The 13,222-nt window shown below is 36.1% G+C and overlaps 1 protein-coding gene across 1 annotated transcript in view; it reads right to left on the bottom strand.

The window, feature by feature from the left end:
- Positions 1–10,913, bottom strand: part of AGGF1 (angiogenic factor with G-patch and FHA domains 1) — a 30,065-nt gene extending 19,152 nt beyond the window's left edge. Inside the window, 5 exon segments of the mRNA XM_011375127.2 lie at positions 703–891; positions 3,285–3,449; positions 4,258–4,460; positions 8,437–8,539; positions 10,351–10,913. Coding sequence (XP_011373429.1) covers positions 703–891; positions 3,285–3,449; positions 4,258–4,460; positions 8,437–8,539; positions 10,351–10,554 — 864 coding nt within the window. The 5' untranslated portion in view covers positions 10,555–10,913.
- Between the last annotated feature and the right edge of the window lie 2,309 nt (positions 10,914–13,222).

Raw genomic sequence — 13,222 nt, forward strand, 5'->3', positions numbered from 1 at the left:
TTGAAGGCCTAAATAATGCTTTTTCAATTAAATGTACTATCATTTTTGAACCAATACTGGTGAGCCATTTGAACATTTAATTTTTTTTCTGTTCTTATAAATATTGCTATGTAATTACACAAAGGCATTTTTCTTTCTTTGGATTTAAAAAGTAATAAATTACCAGGAACAAGGTTTCCAATTTAAAAATATCAACATTTTTATAGTTATCAATACAAATAGCCAATCTATTTTCCAAAAAGATACAAATTTAGACACCTAATATGTATCTACTCTATATTTGCCAGAAATGGATTTTTTTTTAACATTTGCTAACATAAGAAATCGCTCAATATAACCAAGAACTTTTATCTATGCCTACTTACAAACTGTTTTTCTTTTGTGAACTGCGCACTGACATCAGCTTATCAACTGAGTGTCTGAAAGTTCTTCCAAATTATGTAACACAAGAGTATTTTATCTATTCTAAATCCATCTCCTTCAAAATTATAAGAAATCCCTTCTACTTCTAGTAACTGAGAATTTCTGAAAAAGTCCATGTTTGCCCCATGAGAACGCTTCTTGGTAAATAGACTCTGGTATCTTATCTTAATGGATATATTTGAAATACAGAGTTAATGAATAATTTTCAGTTTCATCAAAAATTTTGGCTTAATTATGATATCACTGTTATGTAAATTTAAAAAATTATGAAGACAATACCTTTTCCTCATTTGTTGTAGAAGAATCTGGATCCTTTCTCTTCTTCTTTAACTTTTTATCTTTACTTTGTTTTGTGCCAGAAGTCTGATAAGGTTGCAAATCTACTCGAGAATGAAATTGATATCGACCACTTTCCACATCACAATAGTAATAAATTCCAGTGGAAGGGTCGTAATACAGTTGATTTTCCTTTCAAAGTCAAGAAAACAATAAGTTCTATTTATGTAAGATGAAATAAAATAGAGAAATAAATGTAATAAAATATCAAATATATTCAAATATAGTAAAAGTTTGTTTCTTTCAAGAACTAAAGTATTTTTGAAGATAATGAATAAAAATATCAGAAAGATGCCTGTAATTTTCCAAAATACTTTACCATTCAACATTTGCTAATTTTCCTAGTGTGAAAAATGAGTATATTTAAATATTAAATTGAATCATGAAATTGCCAACATCTGACCAGTTTTTAACTTACAGAAACAGCAATTTTGTATGGTTCAACTTAATACATTAAGGAAAAATGATAACAGAAAACCTTTTATGTATGAAAACTAAGGTATGCATCAGAAAAGGCTGAGCATATAAAAGCAATTCCAGACTCATTCCTATTACAAAATAATGGTGTGGCAGTATAAACCCCCAAACCCTTATCTCAATGTCATAAAACAAAGACTTGCCTTTTAATGTTCATGACTAAAGTTCTACAGAAAAGTTTGAAAATAAATTTAACTTCATAAATACAACATAACATTGTATATAAAGAAACCAATAAAAAATTGTCTTTACTAATTAAAGACAGTAATTAAAGGTTTATGAGTAAAGCAACCACGCGAAAAATAAATTTTGGCAAATTATGGATAAAAAACTATAAGACAAAATTATGTAACCATCTTCATTTATTGGATACTGGCAATTCTCTACAACTAAAATTTAATTGAAAGTTTATATTTTCTTTTCATGATAAATCCATGCAGATCAGACCTGGAAACATCTTAGATGTACTGAATTAAGCAACTGAAACCTACTGTAAAAGAATAATTCATTTTTCTAACTGTTGATACTACTGCAATATATTATCTTTAATTCATTTCTGCAGATCTCTTACAAAAATACTTTGAATTCTATCTTTCTTCCCCTTAACTAAAAAACTCAATGGAAGCATTCTAATCTTTTTTCTAGTGACGACAGAACTTTTATAACTCACATTTTTTTTTTAATTAAGTTTATTGGGGTAATACTGGTTAATACAATTATGTAATTTTCAGGTGTACATTATAATTTGACATCTATACTTTCTAGTAAATCAATTTTTTTTAATCTGCTATGTCTTTCAGTCCAAATTAGACAGTTTCAAACATATTTTTTAATTTTTATTTAATTAAAATGGAAGCTAGCACAAAAAAATGGTAAAACAATGCAGTCCCTAATTTACCGAGATATTTAACCTACAGAATGTAACTAACCATTTACAAAACAGTAGTCAGGAGGAAAGATACAAAAAAGAAGAAGAATGACAAAGATAATGTCAAATACTTGGAAATTCTGTATTTTCCTAGAAAATAAGTAATAATTTGGTAATAAGAGTTTCAACATTAATTTGCTGAATATTAACTAGCATTGTCAGCATACTCCTATGAAAGAAAATGCTCCCTTTACAAAGGATTTACAAAGTATGTATACCAAGTGCAAAATGACAAGCTAATGAAATCCCTTATCTAACTAAGATATTAAGCATTATCATTATGTTCCCTAGATTAGTTAACAATAGTTCCATAGCTGGAATGGTGAACATCTGCTCCACTTTTCCACACTATATTCTGTAATTCCTGAGGACCAGATCACATGCCTAAACCATTAGGGTTGAGGTATGTGGGTGAGCTGTCATCGTTTGTCATCAAATCCTGAATAAAATCCAATTAAATACTAGACTTCAACAACTAAAACACTGTATTATAAATCAAGAACTTAATTTTCTGGTTCTGTCCTAGTCAGTGGTCCATTACATTTCTAATTCCACACTAATTCTCTAGTTCTGTTAACAAATTGAGTTTTAAAAAGTGAAATGTGTAAAAGTCACAGAATATAAAACACTGACTAAAAATAAATATTCTATTGGGAATTCAAGAAAAAGACTCCTTCTGTGGCATCGAACAGATTCATAAAGATAAAAGTATTTGGAAAAAAAAAATCTTAGGAGGCCTAGAATTAACAATATCACTTTCTTATAAAAGCAATGAGAAAATGTTATTTAGGTTCTTAAACATTTTACAACAATGTAGTTAATTGCTTGCTTTTATTAATAAATACTCTAACTTTTTTGTATGTTACTTTATATATAAAAGTTATTAGACCTCTATAAAATATTAATCTATAATAATCACAAGTAACTTATTTAATTAAAAACCTAGAAGTTTAGCATCATGAGCTATTTTATAACTCTTTACTCTTATCAAATAGCTTTGAAGCAAACATCATTTTTAAATGCAGCTCCTTGCTTTTCTTAATTCAGTTTACGGTTTAATATTTGGTATCGAGTAACTAAATATACAACCAGACAGTATTAAAATATCTGACATACTTACAGAATCATAATAAAAACCAGTACTGTGGTCAAAATACAGTCCAGTATTCTCATCATAACTAAATCCAGTCTGTGATACAGCAGCCTCTGCTGCAGCTCTCAAACTTTCAGCTAGTGATGACCCTTCTAAGGATGTATCTTCTGTTGCTAATGCAGATGCTGGCTCCTGGATAAGATATATTAATGTCAAATAAGACAAAAATTTGAAACGATAGACTTAAAAGCTATTTTAAATGATAAGACTTCAATTTCTGCAATGAAATGGATGGCTATCAATTACAATTTGACTCACTTTAAAAAATATTGACTAGTGTTAGCAGTTAATTTTGACCCAGTTTTGAAGATATGAAAAGTGAGTGACCATTACTCAAAAATAAATGCCTGATACCACAGGAAAGCAACCCATAACATACAGACTCTGAAGTATTCTTTAAGGCAAACGATCTAGATTTTTTTCCAAAGGGAAAAAAGTTTTAGAAGAGAATTGGAGGAGAAAGTATAGATTATGTGAGATATGTTAAAATATCAAGCAGTTGCACTAGATAGATGAACCTTACCGGGATCCTAATTCAAACAGACTATAGAAGCAAATTTATAAAACATTCAGGGAAATTTAACAGTGGCAGGATACATGACATAAGTAAGCATTAAAAATTTTCTGGTGTGAACATAGTTATTTGCGGTGATTGCATATTTTTTTTGATTGAGTCAAAATATACTGACAAATTTTCTCTGTTTTAGTTTATTCACATTATTAAGTTTTTAAACACAACAGAGTGGGAAACAATCACATATATCAACAAGTTCTAATATTTATTTCTCAAAAAAAATTCACTGTATAATTAATTACACACAGAATATTTACAACCTTTGTATATATTGTGATAGACCAAAGAAGTCAATTTGTCTACATAATTACAATAATGAAGGAAAATTCTTAGACATCAACAACTTCATGTTAAGCATTTTACTACCTGTGAATCTGAGGCAAAATGGTCCTCTTGTCCACATTCAATCTTTTCTGTTACATCAGTACCAGCATAAGCATCACTTTCTATTTGTGACTGGTCTTTAGAATCATAAGTAGAAGCTTCAATATCCTGATCATGCTGAACTAAGAGCTCAGTCACTTTATCTGGAAGACTAACATCCTTATAGTATGTCTGATAATAATAATCTGCAGCAAAAGCAAATGATATCATATTAGCAGAGTGTATATAAAATGGACTTAATTCCAAAACATTGGCGCTGAACACAAAACAGCACACATTACGAACAAATCATTTTACAATTACATACATTTTAACAGATTAAGATTAATGGTGCAGATAACTCTGCAGATGCATATATCTTTGATTCTAATGTCCCATTCAGTACCTTAGCTGTCAAGCTAAAAAGGGAAAAAAACAGTAATCGGATTAAGATTTTTCCTAGCAAGAGTTAAAAAAAGAAAACAAGTAGATAGGTTACGTTCTGTCAAAAAAATTAGGCAACCGTAACAATTTCTAACCACATACCTTAATATCATTGCATATCAAATGACAATGAATCAAGACAACACTTCAAGAGCTGATTTTTTTTGTCAAATTTATCTTATAATGCTGATGCAAAGGCCTAAGAAACTGGTACTGAACACAATGCTAAGTGGAATACATCAACAGGAAAACGCATGCCCCAGATCACATCAACACTACAAACTAAACTACAGAACAACCATCATTGAAAATCACTTGAATTCTCGCTGAACAGAAGTCGTGTAATTAATGGCATACAGAAGAAGCCACGTCAAGACCAGCAGGGGAGACGGAGTTGTGGACCATGCTGGTCCCACAACCCAGTCTGTGATACAGCAGCCTCTGCTGCAGAGATTCCCCCTGAGGAACAAGGGGTCCCAGCCCCAGACCAGGCTCCCCAGCCCAGGATTCCAGTGCTGGGAAGAGAAGTCTCCATAACTTCGGGCTAGGAAAATCAGAAGTGGGAAAACTCTGGCTGAGCAAGAAGTAGGGCTGCTGGAGGCCCAAGCATTTCTTTTAAAGGGCCCAAGCGAAGACTTATTCTCTGATGAACTCACTCACTCTGAGCTCCAGAGCTGGGGCAGCAGCTTGAAAAGTGCCAGGGAGGAACTGAATTGTCTGACTTCGGGGTAAGGGCTGGAGAGGCAGCTTTCTCCCAGATGTAAGTGCTGAAGCCTTTGTTCCTTTGTTGAGTACACCTCGCCACGCAGCCAAACAGCACCATATCTGAGTCTCCTGACTAATACTCCTTGTCCAGGCCTGGTGATTCCCTGAGATCTTGCCCCACCCAATTTGTGGGCCCATCCAAGTTCTTTCCAGTGGCTTTTCCATACAAACAACCTGTCTTGGCTCATGCTGCACTTTCCTAAAATCTCTCAAAGGTTCACGAACCCCAAACAAACAGCATCTAGCCTCAGCATGCTCCTCTTGCTAAGCAGCCCCAAGCCTGGCACTAGTAGCAGCCGGCCTTGGGTCACAGCTTAGCCTCTCCCAAGCACTTCCAAGCCCAGCATAAGTGGCAACCATCTGCGGATCACTTTGTAGTTCATACCAAGTGGCCCTGGGCAGAGCATAGGCAGCAGCAGACAATGGCCTGCAACAGAATCCCACCCAGGAGGCCCTGGAACCCACACCAAGCGGCCAGCTTCAGACCAGACCAGAGCACTACCCAACCAACTCCACAAACCACACACCCAAAGGGGACTTGGCAGGCACCAGAGCCTCACTAAAGTGAATCCTTCTCCATGAATCAGCCCCTACACAACAGCTCCTCCACTATAGTCATGGCCAGTCTTCACGACCAATCAGCCTGAGGGTCAATCCCTCTCACTGACATGCCAACAGCAATCAAGACTCAACTACGAGAGAACACACAACCCACACAAGGGATACCCCTGGGGCACCCAGCTCAGGTGACCAGAGAGACTGCGCCACTGAGCCCCACAGCACACCTACGACATAAGGCCCTCTACTAAGACTGGGAGACACAGCAGCTCTACCTAATACATAGAAACAAACACAGGCAGCCAAAATGATGGGACAAACATGTCACAAATGAAAGAACAGAATAAAACTCCAGAAAAAGAAGTGAACAAAATGGAGACAGGCAATTTACCACAGAGTTCAAAACATTGATTATAAGGATGCTCAATGATCTCAGTGAGAACTTCAACAAAGAAACAGGAAACATAAAAATGGAGATAAAAAACATAAAAAAGAACTAGTCAGAAATAAAGAGTATAATATTTGAAATGAAGACTACATTACAAGGTATTGACAGATTAGATCACAAGATCGAATCAGTATTTGGAAGATAAGGAAGCAAAAAACACCCAATCAGAATAGCAAGAAACAAAAAAAGAATCAAAAAAAAAAAAAAAAATGAGGATAGTTTAAGAGGTCTCTGGGGCATCAAATACCAACATTCACATCATAGGGGTACCAGAAGGAGAAGAGAGAGCGAGCAATGAATTGAAAACCTATCTGAACAAATAATTACTGAAAACTCCCCTAACGTGGCAAAGGAAATAGACAAATAAACCAAGGAAGAGCAGAGTCCCAAACAAGATGAACCCAAAGAGGTCCACACCAAAACATATCATAATTAAAATTCCAAAGGTTAAAGACAAAGAGAGAATCTTAAAAGCAGCAAGAGAAAAGCAGTTAGTTACACACAAAGCAGATCCCATAAGACTGGCAGCTAATTTCTCAACAGAAACTTTGCAGGCCAGAGGCATTGGCAGGAAATACTCAAAGTGATGAAATGAAAAGTAAGGACCTACAACCAAGATTACTCTAGCCAGCAAAGCTATCATTCAGAATCAAAGGACAGATAAAGAGCTTTCCAGACAAGAAAAAACTAAAGGAGTTCATCATCGCCAAACCAGTTGTGCAAGAAATGTTGGAGGAACTTCTTTAAGAAGAAAAAAGATCAAAAATATTAATTATAAAATGGCAATAACTACAAATCTATCAACAATTACTTTAAATGTAAATGGACTAAATGTTCCAATCAAAAGACAGGAGGCTGAATAGGTAAGAAAACAAGACCCACACAAATGCTGCCTACAAGAGACTCATTTTAGATCGAAGACTCGCACAGACTGAAAGTAAAGGTATGGGAAAGATATTCCTCAAAAAGAAAAAAATGCTGGTGTAGCAAAACTTTTACCAGACAAATCAGACCTTAATACAAAGGCTATAACAAGAAAAAAAAAGGACCCAGTAATCCCACTTACGTATAGTTATCTGAAGAAACCCAAAACACTAATTTGAAAAAACATACGCATTCATACGTTCACTGCAGCATTATTTACAATAGACAAGATATGGAAGCAACCTAAATAAATGTCTATCAATAGGTCCTGGATAAGGAAGAAGTAGTACATATGTACAATGGAATATTACTCAGCCATAAAAAAAAAAAGAATGAATCTTGCCATCTGCAACAACATGGATGGATCTAGAGGGTATTATGCTAAGTGATATAAGTCAGACAAAGACAAATTCACTTATAAGTGGAACCTAAAAAACAAAATATGTGAACAAACAGAAACAAACTCATAGAGAATTTTGTATGGCTGCCAGATGAAAGGGGGTTTGGGAGATGGGTAAAGGGGATTAAGAACAAATTGGTAGTTACTAAATAGTTACAGCCATGTAAAATATAACACAGGGATTATAATCAAAAATACTGTAATAACTATGTATGGTGTCAGATGGGTACTAGATAATCAAGGTGATCACTCAGTTATATAAATGTGTAATCACTATATCATACATTGGAAACTAATAGAACATTGTATGACAACTGTAATTGAAAAATAAAACATTACTTTTTTAAAGAATAGACCATTTCAAGGGAAAAAAAAAAAAGGAAGGAAGACCAAATATGAATAGATGGCTAACAGCATGGCAAAAATTACTTAGTGAATGTGCCACTGAAAACATAGTAGCAATTTCTACTTTCCCATCAGAAGAGCAAATAGATTCTCTGAAAATACCTAATCATATGGAGAGAAGACACTATAATGGTTCGCATTTATCTAGATGTTTGTCTATTTTAAATTTAAAGAAAACTCCACATTAGCAAAATTTGAATGTGATAGTGTCAGGATATCTCCATTATCAAGTGAATACCTGAGATTGACCAAGGAGGGTGGTTCTCTGTTTGTACTTCTACATCAGATTTTTTATTATCTTCGTTTCTCCCACAATGGAGTATTTTACTGAGCTCTTCTACCTGAAAGGAAACAAGGCTTTAGGAAAAATAAATCATATAGCAATCTAATAGTATGCACACCATTCCTCTGAAATTACAGTAACTTTTTTTGCTAAAAGTTTTAGAGAAGTACCTACAGCAGCTAGTTTCCTTTTCAAAAAAACTAAGTCCTATAATTGACTTTCAACTTTTATATTTGCAGAGGGAGATGCTTTTATCCTTGTACTCTCTTCCTACACCTTAAAATATCCTCTTCAAAAATCAGATTTACTAAATTAATAGTTTACGAACAGGATCCTTTATTTCTAATAAATAAGAACGTTTTTATACTAATATTTTAATTCGTCAGCAGTTCTCCCTAAAGAATTAGAAAAATAACTTCCATTTGTTAAACCATGAATCATTCAGTATCATTGTCTTACACCTGAAATTAACTATTCACTTAAATATATTAATGGCACTCACATACTTTAATGTATGTTTTTTCCCTCTAAATAGCAGTCATAACTAAACAACTGCAGCAGAATAAACAGGTGATTGCTCGCTCAGAGGGGCATCTATCCTCCCTTTGCCTCAATGAATGCCAAAGCCAGAGCGACAGTGTGGAAATACCCAAAAGTAAATGAGGAGCAGCCTTGTCAATACGCCTCAGTGGGACAGGATCCCAGTGTTAGACTTACTTAAAAACAAGCATCTAAATATTTCTTAAATGATACATAGAGCTTAAAAAGAGAAAGGTGGTAAGACTGATTATATTATATTATCTAGGCACTTCACAAGTTATCAGATCTGCCGGTACAACTAGGGTGAAGCAAGCAAGGCACCCAGGAAGGAAATTTCAGGAGGCACTCAGTCTCAGCCTCTTGCAAGTGTAGGGTCTATACCTGAGAATTAGTGCCCTCTAAATTTCTCACCTTAGACTATTGATCGACTTGCCCTAGTCCTGACTCCGCTACTAACCATTATTACTGTGAATCAGATTATTTACTTAGTATCTGCTACCTGCTAGGTATTATACTTGGTACTTTGGATGACATCTTATTAATTCTTACAACTGCCTTACGAATTAGTTGCATTAATCCCCATTTTACATGTGAGAAATCTGAAGAGACAAAGGACAACAGTTTAATAATTATGTGGAAATAACGTCAGGAGAGGGTAACTGCCCAACAAATCAAGTTGGAAAAAAAGTACAATGCTTCTGTTTAACATTTAAAAAAAAAAAAAAGTAAAGTTTAAATATTTGTCCTTACTGGGTTTCGTAGAAATGAAGTTAGCTGCTTCTTGTGTCTAACAATTATATCCTTCCTACTTTCACTGGAAAACTCAAGATGATAAACGCCCATAACCACCTTACACATAAATGTTCGTTTGTAAAACTGTGTTAAGTTTGTTCACGCTTAATTTGATTTAACCTTCACTTGTGTAGTGCTAGCATTCTCATTTTATGGGCAACCGAGGCTCAGTTTACATATCTAATAAGTGACAGATGGGATTCTGATCAAGTCCAGTGCTTTAACAAACTCAAAAGTAATCTACAATAAATATTGTTAACGTGCCTACTGCCAATGGGACGTTACGAGTGATAATGAAGACAAAGTACTGAAGTTCAACTCACGCCAACCTAACTTCTACTTTTTTGCTTATGCGTTTATTTAAATCGAGTAACCCCAACTCTAAAGTTGTGCCAAATATACGTGGAACTACAATCGCACTAAATTTTTATTTAAGTACTCTATAAAGTAGTTCTGGGCCCCTGCCAGGAAGCCCTTTTGAGACTATTAAAAGCTTCCAAGCTGGATGGGGCAAAGGGCTGGACGCGAACCGCGCACCTGGCTGCGGAGCTCCTGGTTGTTGCTTTCGGCGCTCTGGTACAGACGCTCCGTGTGATGCAGCAGCTTCTCAATCTCCCGCACCTGCCGCTTGCAGCTCCGCAGCTCGCGTTCCAACTTCTCTACCTTCCGCCTCAACTGGGCCAGCTCAGGCTCGGGGGAGGTGGGTGGCGATGGTGACAACGAAGGCGCCTCGGAGGCCATGGGGTCCGGCGCGAGGCAGCCCGTGGGCGCGAAAGGGCTGTAACTCAGACTGAGGCGGACGCCGGCGGGCCTAGAAGCCACGGGAGCGCGCGGGTAGAGAAAGGCGGACTCATTCCAGCCCGGCCGCGCCGGCCCCTGGCCATGACGCCCTTAAGCTCGCTGCCAGGAGCCGAGAGGAACTGTGGACAAGCAAGGGGAAGGCGCCCAGCCCAATCCGCCCAGCTTTGAAACAGGAAAACTTTATTTATAACTACCTTCCCCAGCGACCTAGACAACCGCAGCTTTGGAGAAGTGGGAGGGCCAAGGAAGCAAAGGCCAAAGCGTCAGGGCAGCTCTCGGGCTGAACCGGAAACGATGGCGCCGGCGGTGGGCGGGGCTGAGACGGAAAGGGAAGCTACGGGAAGCGGGAAAGGCCTCGTAGTGCACATGCGCACTTCCCGCCGGCTGTCGGGGAACGGAGCTCTGCGTAAGGGTGTGGGAAAGTGGCTACCGAAGTCCCGGAGTGCTAGAGAAGCCCCGGAGTGCTTGAGACACTCTCTGGTCTCAAGCTTGTGTCCTTACGGAGGATACTGCTTGACATCCTTCACAATTAATTTTTTATAATTTTTTTTTCTTAGTTATTAGTTTGGACCTCAGATTGTAATCACACTCCTTAGTTCACAACACATCGTAAACACTTGCTCATGGAAGGCTCTTTTTCGTTTTTAGGGAGGGGAGTGTTTTTTGGGGGGGAGGTGGGGGGAGTTGGGTTTTATTATGGCTCTATATCCCAATTCCTCAGTCGCATTATCTCCTGTCAATATTGGCACCTACTCTCACGTGTCTGATGTATGTCCTTAAATATAAATCTATACTTATATGTTTCATGTATATTTCTTTTACATAAATATTATTTGGTTAAAAAGTGTTTTTAAAATTCATATATATTGCTACATATACATCTAAGTGCAACGTAGTATTCCAAAGTATATGTATACTGCGTTTTACTCATCCATTCCCCTAGTCTTCAACATCTTAGTATTCTACACGTCCGTTAACACAATCTACAGCACAACGAAGATCCTTGTTCATGCCACTTTATTGACCTTTGCATTCATTTCTTTAGGTTATGTAGGCATGCGATCTCTGGGTCACAGGACAAACATTTAATTTCACTATGTTCCTCTAGATTGCTTTACAGAATGGCTGCACAACTTTACACCCTCACCAACTACACAGTTCTGTGTCCTCCACGTCCTCTCTAATACATAATATTAAACACTTGTATTTTTTTTTGGCAGTTTTTATTAATATAATGAAGTATTTCATAATTGTTTTAATTTTCACTTTTACAATTACCAGAGGATTTCATGTATTTGTTGAAATGGCTATTTGGACTTGTTCTTCTTTGACCCACCAAGTCATATCTTTTTGCCTATTTCTTATTCTTTTGCAGTTCTTTCTACAATCTAGATATCAATCCTTTTATCAGTTTTAGATATTGGAGACATCTCCCAGTCTGTCATATATCTGTTAATTTCATCTATGGTGTCTTATTGAACAGAAATCCTTAATTTTTATGTAGTCAAAACAATCTTATTTAACTTCATTTTATTTTATATGTTTTATGATTTGGGATTTTGAGTCTTATTCATGAAGTGTTTTTCCACCCTGGGTCTTATTTTTTCTATAACTTTATAATATTAACTTTCACATTTAATTCTCTATTCCAACTGGAGAGATTCAGATGTATTTTTCCACATAATGACCTTGTTTTCTTGAGACCTTCTCTTTACATTGCTTTGAAGTACCATCTTTATCATCTGTCAAGTTCCCATATGTGTATACATGTCAGTCTATTTCTGAGTGCTCTATTCTGTTCTGTTTGTATATTAGTCTGTTCCTATGCAGAACCATCCTATTTTCATCACTTTGGTTTTGTAGTATGTCTTAATATCTAGCAGAGCAAGTTCCCACTCTGCTCTTATTTTTCAAAATTGACATTCATGAACCTCTATTTTTCCATATAAATGTTAGAATGAGTTTATTGAGTTCCTCCAAAAATCCAATGAAATTCTTATTAAGATTGCTTTGTGTCTACAGCCATGCTACCCTGAACAAGCCTGATCCCATCTAAGCAGGGACGGGCCTGGTTAGTACTTGAATGGGAGACCACCTAGGAAGACCAGGTGCTGTAGGCAAAAAAATAAAAAAATAAGGGATTGTAAGCTGACAAGGTCCTTGCAATCTGTGAGGTCAAGGACTGCCTCGCCTAAAAAAAAAAAAAAAAATTTAGGAAGAATTAACATAAAGCTTTACTATGTTGAGATATCAGATCCACATACATTCTTTTTTTTGCTCCATTAACCATTCTATTTAATACTTTACTAGAGCTTTAATATTTCCTCTGATAAAGGTCTTGAGCATTCTTTCTAAGATTATTTCCTAGGCACTCCATAGTTTTATTGTGAATGAACTAATAGTTTCTAATATATTTGACAGAGAAAGTCACTGAAGTGATGGATAAGTTTCTAGCTCGGACAAAGGAAGTAAAGACTACTGGAGGAGAAGAGTATGTGGATTGGGGAGGGTGAGATGTTTTATTTGTGATTTTGTTGTAATGTTTAGTTTGAAGTGCCTACAATGCATCCATTACAGATGTGAAATTTATAAGTAATGAGCATTCCAG

Source organism: Pteropus vampyrus, unplaced genomic scaffold, assembly GCF_000151845.1.
Source record: "Pteropus vampyrus isolate Shadow unplaced genomic scaffold, Pvam_2.0 Scaffold262, whole genome shotgun sequence".
Taxonomy (NCBI): Eukaryota; Metazoa; Chordata; class Mammalia; order Chiroptera; family Pteropodidae; genus Pteropus; species Pteropus vampyrus.